At 42.2% G+C, this 23,745-nt stretch overlaps 1 protein-coding gene across 2 annotated transcripts in view; it reads right to left on the bottom strand.

The window, feature by feature from the left end:
* Positions 1–23,745, bottom strand: part of disp1 (dispatched RND transporter family member 1) — a 79,964-nt gene that overhangs the window by 17,593 nt on the left and 38,626 nt on the right. For both annotated transcript variants that reach the window (XM_022767369.1, XM_022767376.1), the window contains one exon: positions 6,891–7,626. In XM_022767369.1, coding sequence (XP_022623090.1) covers positions 6,891–7,585 — 695 coding nt within the window. In that variant the 5' untranslated portion in view covers positions 7,586–7,626. The remainder of the gene's footprint in view (positions 1–6,890; positions 7,627–23,745) is intronic.

The following is a 23,745-nucleotide window of genomic DNA, read 5'->3' as shown; positions in this document are numbered from 1 at the left end:
ATTAATCAAACATATAATTAACAGATGAATTGCTAATAAAAACTGTACTGTAATCAGTAGCAAAGGAAATCCAAGGACCAATAATTAATTTTGGCTCAGGTTACTGACACTCAGCCTTAGAGAAAATGTTTTAACATACATGGTTTGTATCCAACATTATGTATATATTTGTTATTTAGTCAACCAATAGATTTAAAAAAAATCAAATTTCAGTTTTGTTTAAACAGTCTTAATCTTTTCTTTCATTTATGAGCACAATTATGTATGTATACTATTTAGTCTGTTTCCAGCAGCATAGTTATATTGTATATTATATATTATATATTCATACAACAGCAAAATAAACTAATGGATTAATTATAGCTCTTGATGAATAAATAATAGTAAATAGTAAATTAAAAAGCAGTTTTACACTGGATCTGGGGATTCCCGCTCCAGCATTTTGAGAACCAGTAATTCACTGACTGACTGTTGCACTCACTAATTGATTTACATGTGGTAGAGCTGGTCGGGATATTTTGGTGAGTGGTGACGATGTTTTTGTTTTGATAGTTCATTTGGAAGAAGAGGAAAGGCTTGTTCGCACAAGGCCACTTTTTTCATTTTTTATTTATTTATTTATTTTCAAAAAGCCGCTGCTCGTTTTATCTGTCGGCCTGCCGACGCCGCAATGACAAACAGCTCCTGTTTAGGGGAAATGCACCGAGTCTCACGTCTCTTGAAGTCAGAGCCGAACACTTGCGAGACTTGTAATGCAATGTTATCTAACTAAATAACTCTGGTTCTGTAATTGATTGAACCATGAAAGAAAATTAAGTCCTACAAACCCAAATACATTTTTGCCACAGTCTGGACACATGTAGAAGTTTATCCCTTTCAAAGTGTGATAGTAATCTTAACCAGCCAGCAGCATCAAGCCATCTTTATCCAGCTGAGGCCTGGCTAGCTGCTCAGCCAGCTTATAAGAAGTTATGACAACGCTGTGCTCACTTCAGGCTTTGATCCAGCTTTATGGGACAGCGTGGGCCTTTGATCTGGGACGGCTATCTTTATGGGCTTTGCTTCGTGCCCAGGAACTACACCGTACCACTGAGTGGGGTACAGGAGAGGTCTGAATACTTTCTGGAGCCACTGTGGTCAGGATTAAAATCAGTAAACAGTGTATGTTAAAATCACCACACCTTCCGCAGAAAAATAAATCTGAAATGGCGTTTAAATCTACAAAGGGAAAACAACCACACCATCATACTGTTTCTGAAAAAGTCCTCCAAGTCACGCATGTACTGTATATCTTAGTTTTGGACTGAAAGTGTTTTTTATCCCGGGCTAACCTTGTAAGCGCATGTGTCCTGCTGCAGTACAGAGGGGATTAGACACAGGATGTCAGTAAATCTCTCCTATCCATCACAGTCTTCATACAAGCCCCAGCCAGGAGCCACAACATACATGCAAACATACATGCACAAACACATAGAGACAAACACACTCTTCAAATGCAATCGCCTCTTTTCAGTTGAGTTTAACAACATATTATTTGCATATGTTTACAAAGGCTAGAAACAGCAGAATAAAGGAAGCCTACAGGCTTTTACCAGACCCAGATTGCTAGTTTCTCTCCTTACAAATTAACTGTGAAGGTAAAGGGGCCTCAGGGTCACATATCATCACTGTTTTACAACCAGCAGAGGCGTCTCTCTCTAGGAGAAGTAACCCCCCCCATCCCCTCCTGCGCCCCATATACTTTTCCTGTACTCCAACATGATCGTATTTTTATCAACAGAATCAAAATAAAATGCCTGTTTTCTTGTAATTCACTCTGTTCTGTGATCTTTCTGCAGTGATTGACAAATTGGAGCTTAGTTTTGCTGCTGCGCTCATTATTATTTTCTCTGAAGCAGAAACTCAGCTAAATGCCTAAAATATAAGTGTAAAAGTCTTTTCACCTGTCAAAGCAGATGATGAACGGTTCCCTGGGGGGGAGAGAAAGCTCTATTTGCCCTGCTTCTGTTGGTCCTGTGTAGAGGTATGCATGAGGTGAAAACCCCGTTCGACACAGCGAACTTTCACAGTCTGAGGGGATTCAAAAAAGACATGAAGTGCGTGTGTGTGTGTGCGTGTGTGTGTGTGTGTGTGTGTGTGTGTGTGTGTGTGTAAAAGACTCCACACTCACAGTGTTGCCCTTCACTAAACCTGCGGGTTTGTCTGTTGATCTGTCATAATAAGCAGCTGTAATTTGTGAGCCCACACTCACTCTCTTTTTTCCTTCTCTGTTTGGGAGAGTAAAATATGTGGTGTACCATAAGATCATTAAGACTTACATTCATGTTTAAAAGCTACTGTAATTCCTGCAGCTCCCAAAGCAGTTACTATGACTGTTAGGCCTGGGCTGATAATATCCAATATCACGATATTTCCCAACAAGAAACTGCTGCACTTAATAATAAATAAATAAAAATGAAACTTCATTCTAATAGATTATTGTAAAATAACATGATTTGTACTCTTGTTTTAGGAAAATAAAACCAACCTCATTCATTAACCTGAAGATTTCAAAGCCAGGGCGGATAAAGCCTGACCCACAGTTCTCACACAGATCCGCAACAGAAATGTTGTTCCAAAGAGAAGCAACATAAAATGCACCAGAAGGCCTTATTTGGTCCGGACGACTGAGAGCCCAGGCGATACACCCGCTCCACAGGCCTTGCAAACAGTTGTTATTCTTGATAATGTGCAAAGCCTTGTCAAGCTGACACCCTTAAATACTGAGCACACAGATCGCTTTCAGATACACCCTTCACTGGTTGAGCCTTGCAACTGTCTCACAAAGAGCAAGAGACCGAGAGACACAGAGGAAGAAAGAGAAAGAACGTAAGGCACGAAGAAAAATCTGGAGATTGAGATTTTGGCAGAAAGAAAGCAAAGAAATAAATCAGGCAGGTCAACACAGTGCAGACACACGTGGCCCACCAAAAAATGTTCGGCCACATCCAACTGATAAAAAGTTGCTAAATTACACATGATGAACTGCTCGGCACTTTGCAGTTGTCATGTTTTCATACAGTTTCTCCCGTGTGTCATAGCAACCAAACCACCTGCCGTCTGCAAATACTACAAAATACTCACTCGCTCAAGATAATAAAAGCTGACCTTTTCCTGAGACGGCGTCGGAGGGAGTGAGATGCAGGAATTCTTGCTATCTGACAAGACGTGAATATAAACCCAGATTGCGGTTGCCATAAACAACTAGAGCTGCTGCGAGAGGCATCGGTGAAGAGGGCAGAAACATTTAGCTCCGGGAGAGCAGAGAGTGAGGTTAAATACTCGGCGTGACCCCGGATGGTTGAGTGGCAGTGAGCTGTTTGGTGGCTGTTGCGGGGTCATCGGTGCAGGTAGAAGCAGGTTAGCTGAAGCTCACCTGCCCCGAAGCTCCACATAACCTGTTACGGTTATTTCCTTCCTGACACAGTTCTCATCTACCGTGAGTGTGCACTTGAATCCCCAAGTACAGTCCTGAAACTGTAGCTCCGGTCTAAGTGTGCATGCTTAACTCCAGATTAACACTTCTGGATTGTATGCTTGGGGCTTTTCTCAACAGCAGTGATTGGTTGTCTTCCAAAAGGTCTGAATCAAGACTTCTCAATGGAGCAGCCGCAGCACAGGGGGGGACGGGGGGTCCAGGCATTTCCACACTTCCACCCCTGGCTTAAAGGCTTTCACCTGAGGCCTTTAAACCTTGCTGGCACACACTGAAGCAACCCGGGCCAAACAGCTGACATCCCAAGGACACTCCGCTTCCTTCCAATCTTAAATAATACACATGAAATGGCTGTGAGAGATAATCTTACAGCAGAGACACAGACATGTTCCTAATGCTTTAAACAGACCCAGTGAGAAAAAAAGAGACAGATATATGATGGACGGTTGAATCCGTTTTTTTTTTGTTGGTTTCTTTTTGCCGTCCTACAGAAACTGCTGAGTTGTGCCTCACCCCCTCTCCATAACCCGAAGGCTTTTGATTGTTCTCAAAATAGAAAAGTTAGGAAACAAAAGTCTGAGCTAATCTCAGTAAATGGATTAATGTTTTGTGAAGCTGAGAACAGAGGCATAAAAATCCCCCTGTTGTGAAACCCATAAAAAGGTCTCCCCGAAGAGCTAATGTTACGTCTTATCAGTGTGTGTGTGTGTGTGTGTGTGTGTGTGTGTGCGATCACAGACGTAATCCCTCGGCTAATCTGGCAGATCACAGCCCTGAGGCAGATCAAGCCGATATCTGACACCATCTTGTCTGACTCCACACCCTCAAATTATCGAGGGTATTAGGAATATATACGATGGTTTATGTCCACGTGTAAGAGTGTGTGTGTGTGTGTGTGTGTGTGTGTGTGTGTGTGTTCAAGGTATATTTAACTACCAAACTCCAGCAGCCCTCAGTTCAGGGGTGGAGGACTAAAGACGAGACGAGGTCTGAAATTTTTTGTTAACGTCTGGGTTCAGGGCAAAACTACACAACAGAGGCAGGTATATTGTTTCCTACGTCTAATCTCACCATCTGACACACACACACACACACCACTGTACAGGAAAGGGGGGTGGGGGGTTGGATATGGAGTCTTGGAGCGAACCCAGGCCCTGTAATTCAAACCTGTCATCGCTGAACAAGAGGGACCTGTTTTGGTAAATAAGAGAGCAGCTCGACGCTGGAGACACATACGTCCCACGCCACATCTGCTCTCCATTCTGATGTGGAACAAGAGACGGAGGAGGGAGGGACGGACTGAGAGAGAGAGAGGGAAATGAAGACAGAACGAGTGTTAATAGAGAAAAAAAGAAAAAGCAGATGCCAGTGAATGCATGTAAATGCCTGCAACACAATCCTGTTTTTGCCTCTCTCTGCCCACCCAGAGTTTGGTGTACATACCCGCTGTGGCTGCACAAACCTCATCTTTCAACGCCACCCACAACGCCCGTCTTTCTAATGAAAGTTACGAGGGGAGATCCGACTTAATTTGACTGAGGAAAATTCCACGTCGAAGGAGTAAGTAAGAAGAAGAAGAAGAAGAAATAAAGTTTCATGCAAATCAGACTCCCCACAACGAGCTGCTGCCATAAAAAGGAGCTGACATGAGTAAATAATTATTTCTGCAAAGTTTTCACCTCCTGCCTCCCCCTTCTCCGTGGAGATGGTAAATACGGGATTATGCAAATGATTATGCAAGGCATTAAATGGTTGCAGTTTCAAATGCGGTGGAAGGCCTGTGGTTTTGGAGTAAAAAGGGAAACTCACTAAATATGGATCACTGGAGGAAAGAAAGAGGAGTTTGCCAACAAATGAGTTCAATGCTGACATTCTGTTTCGACTGGAGGAGGCATGGTCGCCACATGTGTACATATATATATATATACGTGTGTGTGTGTGTGTGTGTGTGTGTGTGTGTGTGTGTGTGTGATTGCATGCAGGTTTCATTTAATTTTAAGAAAAACTTGTTCCTCTCTCATGTCATGGATAAACTTTGGCTGTTTGTCTCCCAACAGCCGAGAGGGTCTTGTACCAAATACTCAAAAATATCAGTTCACAAATAAGCAGCAGTGTTTGTATGTGGACCGACTTTTAAACACCAGCGTCACAGTCGGATAAGGAAGTCGACTCTGGGTCAAAACCTGAGCTATAGTATGTCACTGATCTCCACGTACAGTGTGGGGGGCGGTACATGTTTCCAGGAGCCTGTGAGAAATTCAACTTCATTTAAATCACAGACTATAAATGGTTAAGAGGAACAGACACAACACACATTCTGAAGAAATGTATAAAACTCTGCAACAGTATCTTTCCTCTTGAAAAGACTCAGTGGCTCATTGTGGCTTCTGTTTTCAGCCACACTCAAGTTCTTGGTTTGCTTGATTCTGGAAACATGTTTGGTGATAATCATTTGCTTGTGTGCTGCGAGTGGAAGAGTATGGGTTAAGGCTGGGTGTCGATGTGTGTGTGGCATCGTATGAAGAGTGAGAAAGGAAAAGCAGATGTATGATCAAATAGTTTGTGATTTAAATCATTTTTCACTGTTTTAACTAAGTTACGTAGTTTTTTTTATAGCTGCTTTGTGCACAAGCAGCTAATTTTTTACATTTAAGAATCAATTTTTGCTTAAAAAAATGACTTAATCATTTATCAAAACCATTGCAGATGAATTCTGTCAATAAAGTAATTGATTAATCGACAAATTGCTTCAACTCTAGATCCATTCAAGTGATTCTATTTGGGAAGTTTGACTTATTTTGTTAAATTTAAAAAAAATATATAAAAAGTAAATAGGGTTTTGCCTTTGCATTTTTGGTTCTGAAAGTTACGCAACAACCAAAAATTCCTGCTTCCATTTAAAAAACACCCGCTTGATATGAGGCGTCATGAACAGCAAAGACAAAAGTTTACCTGAAATAGCTAAAATTCAAGTCAAGTCATATACCTGTATATGAGTGTTATTATTACTATTGTGTTACATCAATCACTCGCTGTCATTCCTCCAACATGGTGGTGTAACCCCAGTAACCCCATCATATTATGTGTCAGGCCCCTATTTGGGAAAAATAAACCTGCTTTGCTTCAAAATATCGTCTTCTAACAGCCGTAACCACCTCTCCTGCAGTCCGGGCCTAACATGATCCCTTAACACGGATGTGACATGTTATCAGGTATGGGGGGGGTTCAGGGGGCCTGGAGGGCTGTGAGAGACCCTTCGGTGCCCAAACCGGGGATATGTTAGCAGTTAGTGCACATACATCCACACATTAGTTGAACACTTCAGAACAGTGAGCTACGATAATGCTACAGGAAGGCGAGTTATAATCTATTAAAAGAAAACATCAACATCTCAAAGACCCCTCCTTCCCCGTACCTGAGTCCAGCAGCATGTGTATGACTCTGGAGGTGCTCCTGCCAGCGCTGGTGATGGTGGTGATGGAGACAGAGAGGGGAGGATGAGTGAGGAGGATGAGGGTGGGGGTGAGAGTATGTGCAGGCAGAGAGGCAGCAGGGGCAGGATGAAGCGGTCCCAGGGTGGGGAAGCGAGCCCGGCCCTGGGCCTGTGCCTGGATTCTGAAAGAGCGGGCAGTCCTGCTGTCCACAGGGGCAGCAGAGGGTGGAGTGGAAGTGACAGTGCTGGCAGCAGAGCGGCGGGGGCTGGAGAGGAGGGGAGGAAGAGGACGGGGAAAGGGTGGAGGGAAGGTGGCGTTTGGCCAGCCGCTGGGAGTCTGTGACAGCTGGGGAGGACGAGGAAGCGGAGGACGGGGGAAGGTTCCTCAGGGAGCCGTTCTGTTTGACCACCCCGCCGTTTTGGCTCGGCCTGTTTGCTCTCTGGACAGCAAGTGATCTCTGCTGCTTCTGCTGCACTTTAGACACTCCATCCTTAACTGTAACATCCTCATCTCCGTTTGCTGTGAGGCAGTCACTACTACAGGCGGCTGTGAGAGGGTCCTGGCTGTTGCTGACTGGTGTACTGGTGTTTGAGGGGGCATTTCCATTGGCAGTGAGAGGATGGTGCCCTCCGTTACTGAGGGCCAGAGGGTCGCCGCTCACATCGCTCAGGGCCATGGTCCTCTCCCAGCAGGCCTGGCAGGGACACTGTCACTCCTCTGGGAGGAGAAGAAGAAAACAGAGGAAAAGAGAAACAAGGTTAGGCTCTGTTCGACTGTCAGCAACACAATTAATCCAAGGAGGTTACCAGAGCATGATGCTACAGGAGGGGTGTGACCTGTGAGGTGGGGTACATTCATCATAAATCAATGACAGCTGCTTCTTAAAAGTCCTTTCTTTTTCCAGAAGTGGATCTTCTATCGTATAATGTATTACACATGAGATATAATGTATAAAAGAATGGGCTCTGGAGACATTGGTAGGTGGATTTTTTTCCCAAGAGATGAGTTGGACAGGCCACTGAGAGATGATGAGTGGACTATACCCGGATGAAACACTGGTTAGATGCTGTGCACATGTGTGTTGTGTTCATCTTGGTATCTACGTAAAATAAACAACAGAGATTTCATCTAAAACAACAGGGTTCTGCGTTTTTTCGTAAGTCTGGACAATCTTTTAAAAACCCAAAACAGCCCGGCCTCAGAAACTGAGCAGGGGAGCTTTTTTTTTTTCCGCTCAGAATGAGAGGCGCCAAGTGAGCGAGGAGGACAGAGACTGTCTCAGAAAAATGACTGTCTTTCAGCATAAACGTACACTCAGCAGAAATAACTGGGAAACACATTAATACCATTACAGATGCAAAAACATTTTTATAAAGGTCGCCTTCTTAACTTCGATTTGTCAACACATAAATCAGAGTTTAATATTTGATGTGCGATGTCCAGTTTGGCACTAAACTGACAAACACTTAATGAAAGCCAAGAGTGCAAAAAAAATAAACTTTACCAACCGAACCTCACAGATGCATCAACAAGACTCACATGTTTTCTTTGTAACTGAGTCTAGAGAAGATGAAGTTACTTTAACTTTAACTCTTACTTCTTTTCTCATCTGCATTTAATTGTAATTTTCTGGTACATATCTACTAAAGGTTAAATGAAAATCAGTCGAGAAAAACAAAAAAAGGCGCCTTCTCAATAAAGTTAGATAGGAAGATGTTTTTTGATGACTAACTGATTCACCGCTGAAATATTTGGCTGAACTAATTTTCTGTCTTCTCATTGGAGCCACAACAGTCAAATAGGGGCCATTTCAGATCAGTGTGATTTACAGAGCATGAATAAGACCCAGCATGAACTGGCAGTGTTCATATAGATTACAAAGCAGGGGACGCTCCTGCATGAGGAGGCCAAACAAACGGTTCCAGGGTGAGAAAAAACAGAAGGTTCACGTTATGCTACAGTTTCAGCCCCGATGCTCCGGGCTTAAATTACAAAACACTCACAGCAGACTGCAATGTGAAAATGAGATTCTGTGGGCTGTTTTAGCAAAGCAGGGCAAAGAGAGAGAGAGAGAGAGAGAGAGAGAGAGAGAGAGAGGGGGAGAAAAGCAGCTTTGTGTTGTGATACGCTTGATGCACTTCAAAAGCAGCTGAGTTGTGTTTCACAGGTAACGCAGGGTCGAGGTGTTGGAACAGAGCCCGAACTACAGATCCACAGAGGAGAGAAGCCTGTGAGTGAGTGAGTGAGTGAGTGAGTGAGTGAGTGAGTGCCTCCATGCTCACTGTCAACTCAGCTTGCTGCTTCCTGTTTAGTGCAGGAGAAAGCGTCATTGTACGTCACTATTTGCATGAGCCGAGACTAAAAACTTTGGAACATTGGAAATTTGTCTGTGACAGTGAAATCGCTTCAAAAGTTAGTTAGTGCTCGGAATAACACCCAACACTGTTCAAGCTCAGACCTGCACTTATTTCCAACCACTGATCAGCGTAAACCAAAAGTATTAAATTAAAAAAATGATGCTTATCTGGAACATTGGACCAAACCAAAACTTAATTTCCATCTGCCCCAAAACCAAGAATATAAATTGGCAGAGTATCTCTTTCCTGTCGCAGATACTAGTCACAGAGTCCGATAGAGACACGGTGACCACCGTCCAACCACAGAGGACGGACGACGAAGTCTTGGCTACCAACAGAGGAAAGAGTCTGGACAGGTGAGGGACAGACAGAGACGCACTTCCTCTTAAAATGTGACAAATATAATGTTATCAGAATGGGCTGCACCTACTGACTACTTTCATTAATGTGTTCCTTATTTTTCTGATTAATAAATTAATAAATAAATCACCTTTAGTCGATAAATATATACATATATATAAAATAATACTGAAAATGCACATCACAAATTATGAGTGAAAGGAAACGTCTTCAAATGCCTTGTTCAGTCCGACCAACAGCACAAAACCCAAATTCAAAAATCTCATATTTGAAGATATGAAAGACAAATATTTTATATTTTTAGTGGATTTAACCACCAAACATATAAAAAAAATTGTTGAGATTCTTTAGTTGATCAACTCACTCAGAGATTGTTGCACTACGGCACCTCTATTTCCACAGTGCAGAACTTCTAAACATCGCATATTTTTTTTTTTTAGTTTTCCTCAGGGTGTATTGTGAATAACTCACTTTTGATGCATGAAGCCAGAGCCACGACTCAACTATCAGTGATGCCATCAGGAGATAAAACCCTGAACTGGAGGCCGATGACGTGGAAAATGTTTCAGATGCTGCAGACCTAAACTGATTACTGTAGTCCTTTGCACCCATATCCCGTGGAATATGATTCCTTTGTGCCGCCACAACGCCCACTCAAAGTCATCGTCACTGAAGCCACATCAAAAATGATTTAGATGCCACGCCTCTTATTTGTAAATCTGCTTGAACATTAAATTCTTATATATAGATTTAATTGACTTACATTCTAAAAGTAACATAAGCACCTTCAGTTTAACTACTTCAGCTCCTTACTTTACCCTTCCGAGAAACCTGCACACACTCACAGGTTTTCATTTCACACACAACATGACCCCCGAAAAATATTTCGCCGCAAAAAAAAAAAAAAAAAAAAATGGATGTGCTTGCATTCGAGCGCCAAGCGATACATCACAGCGGCCTGTTTTTCCCATCCGACCCCGAGCGAAAGACATGCGGCGTATGCGACCAATGCGCTCTGTGACACCTCCACATGAGTGAGCGGTGAAACATGAGCATGACAGCCCCTGTCGGGTCAGGGGTGGCTGGGAGGATGGGGTTGAGAAAAGGGGAGGAGAGGAAGAATAACTCCGGAGCCTGGAGAGCTCAGAATAGCAGAGTGCTGAGGGAAATCCAGATGAAGTCATTAGTCTGGCTCCCACAGCTGTCAAGAGCCTGTAATGACTTAAAAAGGCTGGATGGAAACAGGAGAGTTTAATGGAGATTAAGTAAGAAAAAAAGTGGTATATAGAGAATGGGGTTTGGTACTACAGTGTAGAGTTAATGTGTGTGTCTTTCTGTTGTTTGGATGTAAAGGAATTCAGCCTCAATGTGTGTGTGTGTGTGTGTGTGTGTGTGCGCGCACCAATGCAGAGCGCTGACAGGCAGGTGAGACATCTAGGGTAGTCTGTGCGGACACAAGCAGGGTCTTGTGTCTCTCTTCAAAATAAAAGCTGACAGCTGGACGAAGCTGCACCATGAACAACTGGAACTGAGGCTCAGAAATGCCTCCGCTGTTCCATCGATCTACGAAGGAAATTTGTCTTGATTGAAAAAAAAAAAAGCCAGAATAACTGACTTCAAGGACATGAGCTCTGTGGCGAGAGTAGCCTGGTGGTAGTAACTAACTGTAAAAGAAAAGAAGAAGGTAATGCTAGCAACCAAGAAGTATTAAGTAGTGGAATTAAGATTTCCTTTTTTGAATATTTTTACTTCATCTTCTCACTTGTCTCATGAATTACATCTGGATCGCTGTCTTTTCAAACAATAATTAACTTTCATTTAGTTTCTGGTTGATGAAATGTACCATCTTTCTAACTGACTTTGAATGCTTTGAAAAGCGGAGCATGAAATCAAGTGTCACTGAATCTTTTATCATCAATTAATCCAACAGGTTAAACTTTCTAGACTTCCAAATGTGCCAATGTGTCATTTCCCCCTTATTTTCAATACAAAACCTGCAGCTTTAAAGGGATGAGGCTGCACCTAGTTCCCTTTAAACCGCACAAGTCCTTGGTCATGGGAATTATTAAGTGCAAACCCTTAAATAACCAAGAAAGTGCATCAGAGACCAACATCTATAATGATTCCCAGGGCAAGTGGTTTGGTGTAACGCAGGTGATGACGAAGCGCTTCTTCTGCCGTCTTTCAAGTGAAGTTTTTGATTACGGGGTGTGAGCGAGATGGCGAGACCTCAGGCGACAGGCAGCTACGCAACACAAGGCAAGGCATCCTGCATCCCTTTAATTAAAACTAATAGGCAGCAATTACCAGGAATCAGTCAAGAGATGGTTAATAACCACATTGCTTCTAATAATAATAATATCAACAACAACAGGCAGTCGCCCCCTGCGAGGGGCGTGCACGCTTGACGTGGCTTTAGGACACAAACCCTCTGAAATGTTTCTGGTTGTCAGGAGAGATATTGGACATATTTGACCTCCTCGGGGCACTTTTTTTCACAGCTGGGCTGTTAAACATACCAATTTGATGGTGTTGGCTCAAGGCTACAGCGCTGAGTCTCAAGGTAAATTAGGTGAACACACTGAGATAACATGCCGTATCTATCATTCCATCAACCCACACGTCCAATACACTCATTGGGTTGACATCTGGATTAGAAAGTGAGAATAAGATGAATTCATTTATGCCTTATAACTATGTTAAAATATCTTGAATGTACATAAGATGCTGCAAATGCACTTAAACATGTTAAAAGTCTACTTTAATTAACTATAAAACGTTAATGTAGAACATCTTCCCAGAAAAGGTAAAGCCCAGTATTTACATCATCGTCATTCAGTCTGTAGGCAAAACAGTGAAAACATAAGATAAATAATCTAAATTCACTTACATTTAATTTAGCTTCTTCTGAAGGGCTGACATGAATGTTGATGATAGTAAGACATCATGGTAACTGTCATGCTGAACTAAGTTATATTAGGGTTGGCTTATTCAATGGGACAAGGGTGATAAGGACAGACGAGCACAAACAAGCTCATTAATAATCTTTTGAGGAGAAAAAAATGTTAATTAATACTTTTTTAGGACCAAGTTTTTTTTTGTTTGTTTGTTTTCAATCAATCTACTCATTTACAATGAAAACAATAATCCCGCTACTTTTAGTGTAGGAACATCAGCTCTGTGAAGAAAACGCTAACAGGAAAAAGAGATTCTGACATCGATCTACCTCCATCCTAAACATCTTGGACAGACTCACTGCCGCTCAGCACCGGAGATGCATTGAACTCTCAAGATCTTGATGTTCTTACAGCTCCTGAACTCATGAAGCCGCACCGCGCGTCTGACTCAAAACCGACTTTCTCGTCTAAAAAAGAAGGTCCCAGGAGTCCAGAGAAACACACACACACACACACACACACACACACACACACAACCACACACACACATACAACTACAGTCTGAAGAGGAGCCAGTGTTCACACTATCCTACCGTGTTTTGCGTCTCCCGGTGCTTTGCGCTTGTTATCGCCGGTGGGCTCTGCAGCACGCGGCGCTTCGTTCAGCACCGAGGATAAAACAAATCGAGACTCCGCCGGGTTCAGTTCAGATAGGATCCGCGAGGCTGCTCAACCGACACAATACACCTCGACAAGGCAGCAACAAGTACTGAGGGAGAGCGGGCTGTTTCTCATGGAGTGTGTCCTGCCGGGATGACAAACAGCTACACACACACACACACACACACACACACACACACACACACACACACACACACACACACACACACACACACACACACACACACACACACACACCACACAACGCCTCTCTCTCTCTCTCTCTCTCTCTCTCTCTCTCTCTCTGTGGAGGGACGGAGGCAGGAGGCGGTGGGCTGGGACTGCACCGAGGAGCACTGATAGGACGGTCACACTGTCAGCTTTAACCCGCTCACTGCCACAACGCTGGCACGCGCCAAGGTACCACTCCCGTGCATTATCACATCGTTTACAAAACTTAAAAAAATAAAAATAAAAAAAAAAACACCAATAAACTTTAACAAGTATGAAGAAGATAGTGGACTAATAACTATTAAAAGGCAAGAATATACAAAGATAACTAGGCTACATGAAGGAAAACATTCACAGCTATCAGTGCAGTGTGTGGAAAAGGAAAGATATTCATATTTCCAAAACATCACATACAGATATGCAAGTTTAGAGGGGAAACAAACAGGAAATGCTGGTCAGTACAACTTTAATTTGTATTTTACCTGAATAATTCAGGGAACTAGTTCTTATCAAACACTAAAATATGAAGTCTAAACAATAGCGAACAGAGTAGGTAGGTATATTAATATAAATGAAATGACCACAGTATAGGGCTTTCAACATCCCTAGTTACAGAGACAGCAAACTGCCTTTAATTATCTGAAATTCTACCACATAATTCCTTAATATGGCCGCACCCGTTCTTCACACATTGGTTTACTTAAATTATAGATTACTGTTCAGATGTGTTGGCTGCTCCTCTGGGTTTAGTTTAATAACTACTTTTAAATGCTCTCTTTCCTCTCTCCATCCCCACCCAAAGCAACAAAAGCCCTGTGGTTTCATTCAAACCTCAGAGAGGGTGGAACTGTCCGAGTCAATACATCCTCAACTTAATATTTTCATTTTGGAGTTTATACCTCCCTTACCCAGGTATGAGGACTCACATGCGCACGTGTGATATTTCGTCAACAATTATGCCATTTTTAAAAGCATTTCAGGACATAGACAAAAAAAATAAAGGCATCTGTTAAAAATTTTGACCAGCTCCTTTGTTTTCTTGTCGTGTTATAGTGTTTAGCTCAGAGCTTATGTCTTTAGTAAAGGGATTATAAAGGGATATAATTTATGTAACTAAGTCTACATGGCACATATAATGTCTGCAAAACCAGGAAATGTGCGCCACACAATGCCTGATTTTATTTAGTTTATCACACACAAGTTCCAAGCTTGGGCTGGGAACAAAGCAGAAATCAAATTCATTGTAATCTCACACTCATCAGTGGTGCCTGATTTGCTAAAAGAAATACCTCATCTTTACAGACTGGAGACTCTTCTGGAAACACATTCTGCTCACAAACAACTGATTCTTCTCAGCAGGGGAGGAGGTTTATCACAGGGAATGCTGGGAAGGCAGAGGGCCGTACCTGGCTTTAATTTCAGCTGTCCACCAGGATTAGGACACAGTTCATATAGCAAGCTGTAATCATCTGCAGTAGTGAGGTACTAATTCACAGCTGGCCCCCGAGGCCAGTCAAAGCCCAGGCCATTTAGTTCTTTGTAGTAGTCTCTAATAATAATAACCCTGTCCTAATAAGTTGTGTTGTGTTCATTGTGTTGAATTGTGCTTCTCTTTTATCTTGCGAGACATTACGGTTAGTTCCCACTTTGTCTGTTACACTTTAATTTGTGATAGCATATGTTTATACACCTTGTTTTTTTGGTAGTTGTTGCTGTTTAAAAAACATATACCCAGTCTAGATTTATATCATTACAACTGTCCAAGATTCAACAAACCGCAGCCTCTTAGAAACATCTCATCGCTGTTTTCAGCTCCCAAACATATTTCATATCATTCTGCTGAGGCTCTGAGCCAGCTCCCTGTGGGTGCAGCAGTGAGGGAGCTGCCCGTGAATTATTACACAGCTCTTCAGCGGCCCACTGATGGTGGTCATGCGGCCGGGAAGCTCAGGACAGTCTGTTGAAATCACAACACAAAAGGCATTTCAGCGCTAACACCACTGTCCAGCTTCTTACCTCCACCAAGAGCAACACTGAGTTGATAGGTGGTGTTAAACAACATTACAGAGACCGGGTTTGGGTTTAGCCAGCCGGGGGCCAAGGTCGGCCCGCATGGAGCTAAAGAAGGAACCACATCAAAGGCCGCACTGTACCAGGAAGGACGGAGGCCCTGGTGAAAGCCCAACGGCCTCTGGGATGATTGCACACAACTCATCAAAGTGACAGGTTTAGCGGACAACAAAAAAAAAAAAAAAAAAAAGGAGGTTGGAACAGTTAAAGAAAGAGGGGAGGGAAGGACAGAGGAGGACAAGATGTTTCTAAACAATTTAAGGCTTTGGCATGGCATGTCAAAAATAATGCTTAATGTGTCTTCAAACTTGCTTTTAAATCCTTTTTCCAAGCCCAATTCCAAATTTTTGGGGTTAGAATAACTATCATTCCCTCTCATTTTGGATTTGTTAACTGAAGCAAATGTGGCACATGGAGCAAACATGCAGCCTGAACAGCAAATTGTTGTTTTCTTTCTATGCCCAACGCAGAGAGAAGAGCATAAAACCTCAAACAGCTGCACAAAAGAACGGAATGAAAAGAGAAAAAAAAAAAACTCTTTACAAAAGCCTTCATCCTGTAAGTTTTAAACATGACCCAACTCGTCGTGTGATTTAAAAGCACATTAACAGTGATCTAATAGCAGAGCATTCAGATGCTGGATCGTAATGTGCTCCGACATATATGCAGGAAGGCGGCAGGTAATCCTAGAAGCCCTCTGAGCATTTCACCTTCCCCTGCATGCGATACTGTCTGGCGAGCGAGAAAGAGAAGGAGACGAGGAGACAACGAAGGAAAAAGTGAGAGCTCGAAAGACTGTGTGGTGTTTGAGTGTGTGTGGACATCTGAATGAACAAAGAGAAAAAGGAAAAGGTGTGACCGTAATTGACTGGGTGAATAAGAGACTGAGAAAAGAGGCGCTCCCGGGCAGCGCTGATCACGCTGCTCCGTGGCTTCTGTAGGTCTGTGATTCAGGAAAACAGGGAAACCTTATCCCTTCAACACCTTCGAGGTGAGGACGGACATCTCCCATCTGATTAGTGCTGAGCTCCCTGACGTCTGCCCAGAAAGACCCGAGGGGGCTGAGGAATGGCTGAAACCTGAATGAGAGGAGAGCTAATGTTTGAGTTGCCCTGCATTAAAATTTAGGTACAGGAGGTTTTATTTATAGTTCAATTTATTTTCTACCCCTCTGCTGTATAATGTAAATCTGATGAAAACTGTATTTATTACACATACAATGCACAAGGAAAGCTTGAATTAGCACCATATGTCTCACACATGCATATGTTTTAGTTTGTTGTAGGGGATGGTGCAATCGATTGACGTTTCTTTGCAAACTACTGTACGTCTTTCTTCATAAAGCAGCCACTGTTGGCCTATCTGTAGCTTTGTGAAGATGTGTATGCGTTTGATAATGTGTGTCGACATATTGTGGATCTAAGTTTTGGCTTCAACGTTAGGAAGACCTGTGGTTGGTTTGATTTGGGGCCTGTTGTTCCAAAGTGTAGTTGAGTTTGGGCTGATGTCAAAATCACTATGTTGATTCATGTCTAAACATGTGTCTAGATCAGGTTTTAAAATGAAGGACTTTCACAGCAAAATAAATCTGAATAAAATCACTACAATCAGTGGTTTTGCTCAGAAGTAAATCAGTGCAAACCTTTCACGTCAAGTTCAACTTTGATCAACTTTGACTTACGAATTTGGGTTGTTGACAAATATCAAGTCGTCTTGACAATGCTGAACTCTCCTGTTGGAGTACTGCTCCGTAAAAGATGGATGATTTTTAGACAGTTATGAGACAGGATCAGTTGTCCAAATACGTCTTTTGAATGAACTGTGTGAACTTACAGACCCATTGGCAACCAGGCATAAGAGGCTCAGACAAGTTTTTGTCCCCTCTTCAATACCTCATTGAACGATGACGCACAAACAAACTCCAGGTTAGTGAACAGCTCAGTACAGACACAAAGTCAGGGAGCGATCGTGACTGACTACCACTGGCTTATTCCTGGCTAATTATCATGTTAGCGGTTAGCTTGCTGTAATTCACTAACTAACCAATACCACAAAGCCTCTAGAACCACATATTTCATAAAGAGCAGTGGATGAATTTGGGAGTGCCACTTTATGGTGTGACTGGCCTGAAGTCCAGGTCTGAACAAAGTGTGTTTCTTTTCTTTTATCACTGATTTTGACAGTTTACATGTTTCTGAAAAGAGTTGACATATGCTCAAATAAGGTTTAAGCTTGGCAATGTACTGACTACTTTAAGTCTTAGTCAATAGCCACACAGGAAGTTAATGCAGTTTATGTTATTCGCCTGACACAACAGCTGATCTAATACTGTAGGGCCAAGCAGTCTGGACCCTCAGGTTCTCCGTTCTCTCAAAGGTCAGCACTGTCAAGATGGTTTGCAATTGGTCAATGGCAGATATTTGCATCGTCAAAGGTTCCCTTAATGCATGAAGTATATTTATTTTATTTTATTCTGCTCACTCCTGGGACTCCATTAAAATGAAGTGATTTTGGTTTGAACCGCTCTTATGTAAGACGGTGTGTCCATGTCCGTCTTCTGCTGCTCAGGTTTACGATACAGCTGTATTACACACCTGTACAATAAAGATTTCGGATGATTAAAAATAGAATTGCATCTCAGTGAAATGACACATGCTGTGCAGTCTGTGGGTTGACACATAACCTGTGACAAACAGAGGGCGTATGTACTGGATTATGCCTGATATTTTCCTCCTGGCAGATTTTGAAGGCGCGTGTAAAACAAGTGAGTGGAGCAACCATGTTGTTGTGGTTGTGCAGAGACATGTTGTATCCAGATGACCGATCTGTCTGTTTCTTATCATTTCCTTTCATGCACAGCACAGAGATAAAAGAAAATGACAGACACGAGAGAGAAAAAAAAAAAAGGAAAAAGCGAAAGCGTTTGGCTGGGACTAGAAGAGATTGGCAGAGGGGTTTAGCTCCACTTCCAGTCGACATTCTTCTCCAAGGTGTTAGCAACTGGAAGGTGCGAATGACATCACATGCACATGTTGGACTCACATTGGCTGGCAGGTGGCAAAAACCCAAAGGCAAGAATACTTGTTGATTTGCGGATGATGAAATGACTTTGATGCGCTATGATTTCAAAACTATTGGAGATAATAACCTAAAACGTAGGAGCCAAAATGCTGTTCCCTTCCATCGCTCGGCTCATGGTTTAAAAACAGCCTAGAGCTGACAGAGCTGCTTAGCTGTTTGGTACTGCATTGGGAGAGGTATGGCCGAAAAGTAAAGAAATTATCCAATAAAAAAAGAACAAAAAATCAGAATTTACTAGAATTTATTCATTACAATTTTTCTGAATACATTGTTCTATTCTGCCTCGCGGGTTGAGCCCTTTTTATCGGAAAGATTCTCCTGTACTGACACAAAAACCTCACTTTCTCTCCATTTTATCCAATAGAATCACAAACATATTATTGTGATCACAGCTACTTCAAAAGAACAACTGTTGTGCAAATGACAATGAAACTGAACTGCAAACACAACACTAAGAAAGTGTAACCAGGAGTGACAAACAAAGGGCTGACGTAATTAATTGAAGACATTCGCAAACAGTTCATACTTTACTGAGTTTGCTTTCAATTTCAAACCAGGTGTTGGTCCCTTGGGTCACAAAGTAAATCTGAAGGGTCATGAGACAATTAAAAAACATTTCTTCCACACTAGATTTTTTTTACTTTTCAGATTTGTTTCAAATCGTTGCTTTTCTCATTGTGCAGCACTAGATAATATCAAATAACTGTGAGGCCTCTGAAGTTACTCAAGCAACAATCAGAGAAGGAAGAATCAGTCTTTGGTTGACCTGTGAGTGAGAGGTCACAGGTTGCACAAGCAGACACAGTAGGTTTGTTTTAAGGAGTCGCATACCAAAAAGTTTGGTAAAGAACCCTACAGCAGCAAATCACTGATATCCAGTGAAAAAGAGGACCCTACGTCTTTAGTAAATTTACCCGTTTCTGATGAGGATGCTTTAGTTCTGAGAAGTGGAACACTACAACAGAGTAGTACTTGGGTCTCAAGATGGAGGACAACACATTTTGTGTAAAGTTTGTCTTTAAAATCAAGGATCACAAATCCAAAACCAAGATTATTCTGTTATGATTCTTGGCATGAAGAAACTGCAAAGAAACAGACCTCACTTTGAGGCCAAACCCAAACAGTACCATCAGGTTTTTGAATTGCATGCAGAATTCAAACTGGCCAGCTGCTATTATTTGGCAGAGGAACAAGACAGTGTTTAGAAATTAGAAACAGAGGCCTGTTGTTTTACTGCTGTTGCTTTAACACATTAAAATATGCACACTTTTGGCTCTAAAAACTAGGCTCAGCCTTCTAATTACGTCTGTTTTTCCTAAGGATTTCACATGGTGTCAGGGGCTTTGTAGCAGCTCAACAAGGCCTTTGTCGTTCTTTAACACGGATCACCCCGGTGTTTCTTCCCCCTCCTCGCTACCTCTTCTCTCTTCCCCTTTTTCAAGTTCCTGAACTACTTCCTAGTCTGGGAAAAGACACAGCTCCATCAAAACTCCTCTTTCTATTGTCTTTCAGAGGGAGAGAGAGTGGGGAGGGGAGGGGACAGAGCAAGAGAGGAGAAAGTAAAGAAGGGAGAGTGATGGTATGCAAACGCAGGGTTCTTATCAAGCTGAAGAGAGGAAGCAGAAGCAGCAGAAGAAGAGACCAGCAAACGAGGAGCGTCTGCAAACCACATAGCAGAGAGGGAGAAAAGGGATCTTAATTTGTTTGAACAGGGTCCCGGTTTGATCCGGGACACAAACAGGATGACCGGGAAGTTATGCAGAGTGGAGAGAGGGAAAGTCGGAAGGAGAGAAGGATCAGAGGCAGGTTGACAGACACACACAGAAGACGAAGGGCACAAAGGGCTGTTTAGGAGGAATTTGGTGGACAGATTTTTGTGGAGTTCCTCTTTGAGGGGACCAAAGTTAGCGTTTGCTCATCAGGAGGAGCACGGCCTTTGAGGAACTGCCCAAACACACACACAGCCAGCAGCCTTTTTACACTTCACACCCCCCTAAGCCCCTACTCAACAAACACATTGTGATTGTGTGTGTGTGTGTGTGTGTGTGTGTGTGTGTGTGTGTGTGTGTATGTGTGTTGCCCACCATTTGGGAAAAAGAGCAAAGGTTGTTTTTGTGCAATTTCGACCACATGTTTATTCCAACGCGTGTGTATTGGCTGTGCATTTTTACAGTTGGAGTAACTTGCTATAACCTTTCAAACAGTGTCCTCTTAGGTTTGATGAGCAGTGGCAAGTGTTTTGTGGATTTCTTTGTTTTGACTTTCAGGATAAATACATATATTCTAATCATCAAAATCAATTATTTATATGTATATATGTATATATTTTATTGATCAATATATTTATTATATCAGCAATTTACTCATTATAGTGAAAAATACCTGTCATAATTTACTAGAACCCAAAGTGATGGCTTGTCTGATTATGCTAAACCCAAAAATATTCATTTTATATTTGGAACGAGAGAATGTTTTGGCTTGATAATTCACAGAAATGATGAATAGATTATCAAATTTGTTGTTGTTGATCAATTTTCTGTCAATGAACTAATCCATTTATCAGTTATACTATGTTATGATTATAATGTGTTATTTATAGCATGTTTTATCTGGTTGAAAAACCCCTGACTGCTCTCTCACCCACGACTAAAACAAACCTACACCTTTGAAAAAAGAAAGGAGCAGGACAACATACTTACTAATGTAGGAAAACATTAGTAAATGCAAGAAAAATATTGAATAATTAAAATGTATTTAAACAAAGACAACATTCAAGGCTTTTTCTTCAGGCAGCAAACAAAGGCCTGAATACTGGAGCACATAATGTCTGACAGTAAGAAATGGGCTAACGTGGCTCTGGAGAAAAACTGTGATAAAACTTGAAAGATCGCATCCGTGTGTCAAATTTCTCCGGGGGCCACAGAGGGTCTCTCAGAGGGAGGGGGACTAGATGGCCTCATGGAGGAAAACAGAAAGAAAATCGTGACATTTTTTTTGTGTGGTTGAAAATGTTGAGGGAGGTGTGAGATCACATCCTGCTGTCATAAACCTTCTGGCAGTCAGACACACTGAGACAGAGGTGAAGATGTGCAGGAGAGGGAGCGGAGGGTGAAACGAAGGAGAGCTTAATGGAACAAGCAGAGGAAGATGGATGGAAAGGGCCGTCAGGGTGAGAGGAAGGGAGAGATAGGAGGAGGAGGAATAAAACACACTCCCTTTCTTTCTACAAACACAAACTCCAGACACACTAGAAATACTGAAGCTGAAGTGCCACTGAAGTGTCACCACAGTCAGCAGCTGGAATGCAGACAAGGCCGGTCTAGAGACTTCTCCTTGACTTCCACGCCACTTCAAAACACTTTCTCCATCTAAATCATCATCCGCTCTCCGAGGAGCTTCACGTCGCCAACTTTATTGTGGACAGATGAGCTTAATGTACGAGGTAAAAATTTAACTCCACAGGATGTTCGTAACGGTCTCGTTTCCTCTAGTCTGTGTGGGACCGTTTTCCATCAACAGATCTTATCCATTGCCGTGTTTTTTATTCCGAAAAGTACATAGTGTTATTTGTGACTGACCACAAGAATATCACAAAACACATTTCTAATACCGTCTGTCTGTTGTGTGGCTGTTGGTGTCTTATTCACCCCAGATGCAACCACGGCAACTGACTAAAACCTGACTCGATATTTCAGAACAAAAACGTATTCACCCTTTTGCAATTCAGTGCAACAGCTCTGAATAATTGTCAGTAATCTGTTAATTACCCATTATAAGTTTATTATTTAAGGTCATGGTTAAAAGTGGTTTTGTACTGGACTATATTATGTTGAGTTGATTTTATCCTTCTCATGCACATACATCAGAGGGCCAGAATATTAGGAACACCTCTCAGTATAATGCCGCCCAGTACGACACATCACTAACTTAGGCCTCAATGCTAAAAACATATAATTGAATACACCTGTATGACAGTGTCAAAAAAGACTGAACATTAAAGGCATCATAAAAGTCGACTTAGTGGCAGAACCGTTGTATTGGATTGCATTACATTGTACAGGTGTGTGTGATAAAGTGGCCACTGAGTGTGCAGGTATGCAACGGTTCTGTTTTGTACATGCTCTGCTTTCTAATGAACTTGCTATTCTCATAGAACTGGAGTTACAACCAGGTAACTCACCAGAAACCAGGTAAGAGGAAAGGTTTTTTTTTTTCCTGCACTGTAACGAACGCTGCTCCGAAGCAAACGTATGATGTGATCGATCCGTCAATCATCTGCTGAGCTGACTCACACTAATCCTGAAGCATCACATTTCATTATCAGTGTTTTCACAGTTTAAACCTCTCTTGTTAAACACGTATTCTTTGCTGTGTAATGTAACGTTACTGCCAGTTTTTCCTTAAGCTTAATACATGTAATATTAAATTTCATAAAAATGTCTTCTTACGTTATCAAGGCCCCAGTATACCTCCAGTTTATAACCTTGTGGGAAACAAAAGACTTTTCCAGATACGCTACATATTTGCTATTGAACTATAGGCTGCCTGAATGTTTTGTAAATTACACTAAAGTTGCAGCATTTTACTAACAAATAATCAGCCATCAGTTGTCAGCCATATTCCATTTTGCTCAAATGTAGTTGGCTGAACTCGCCTTTGTGCCACGGTTGAGTTTGGCATGCTCTGTCCTACACGGCAATTTGTTGTGCTGCACAGAGGATACTTTAATTTTTATGGCATTGTCCCTCTCACAGAGGACTGGGCAGAACACTCTGCTGTGAGAACATAGCCCTTGGCACATCACCACAGTGCCTAAAACAAAGATGCTGGTGCCAAGGCAAATGGAGTGACTTCATCCTGTGTCATCTCACTGAAGGACAAGTGGGCTCTTGGAGGGCCCTCTGAGGGTTGACGGGGGCACAGAGCTGGGGAGGAGGGGAGCTGAATAGATTCACTAAAAGGCTTTTCTGGCTCGAGGTAGCTGGTCTGTGTGTATGTAAGAGATAGAGAGATAAAATATATTCAGTATATATACTATTGTTATGCTGAACTGAGCCCCTTTAGTCTATCCCTCCTGGCTGCTGCTGTAATACTCCTCATGCCAGTAAAGGTTGTGGAAAGAAGCTGAACTGAAATGAAACATTGGGCCAAAAATACTAAATCAGAGAGGAAGTAAGGCA

The sequence above is a fragment of the Seriola dumerili genome, unplaced genomic scaffold, assembly GCF_002260705.1.
Source record: "Seriola dumerili isolate Sdu_G_001 unplaced genomic scaffold, Sdu_1.0 BDQW01000025.1, whole genome shotgun sequence".
Classification (NCBI taxonomy): Eukaryota; Metazoa; Chordata; class Actinopteri; order Carangiformes; family Carangidae; genus Seriola; species Seriola dumerili.
The sequence above is the reverse complement of the archived record's forward strand: the minus strand, read 5'-3'. Positions and strand labels throughout refer to the sequence as shown.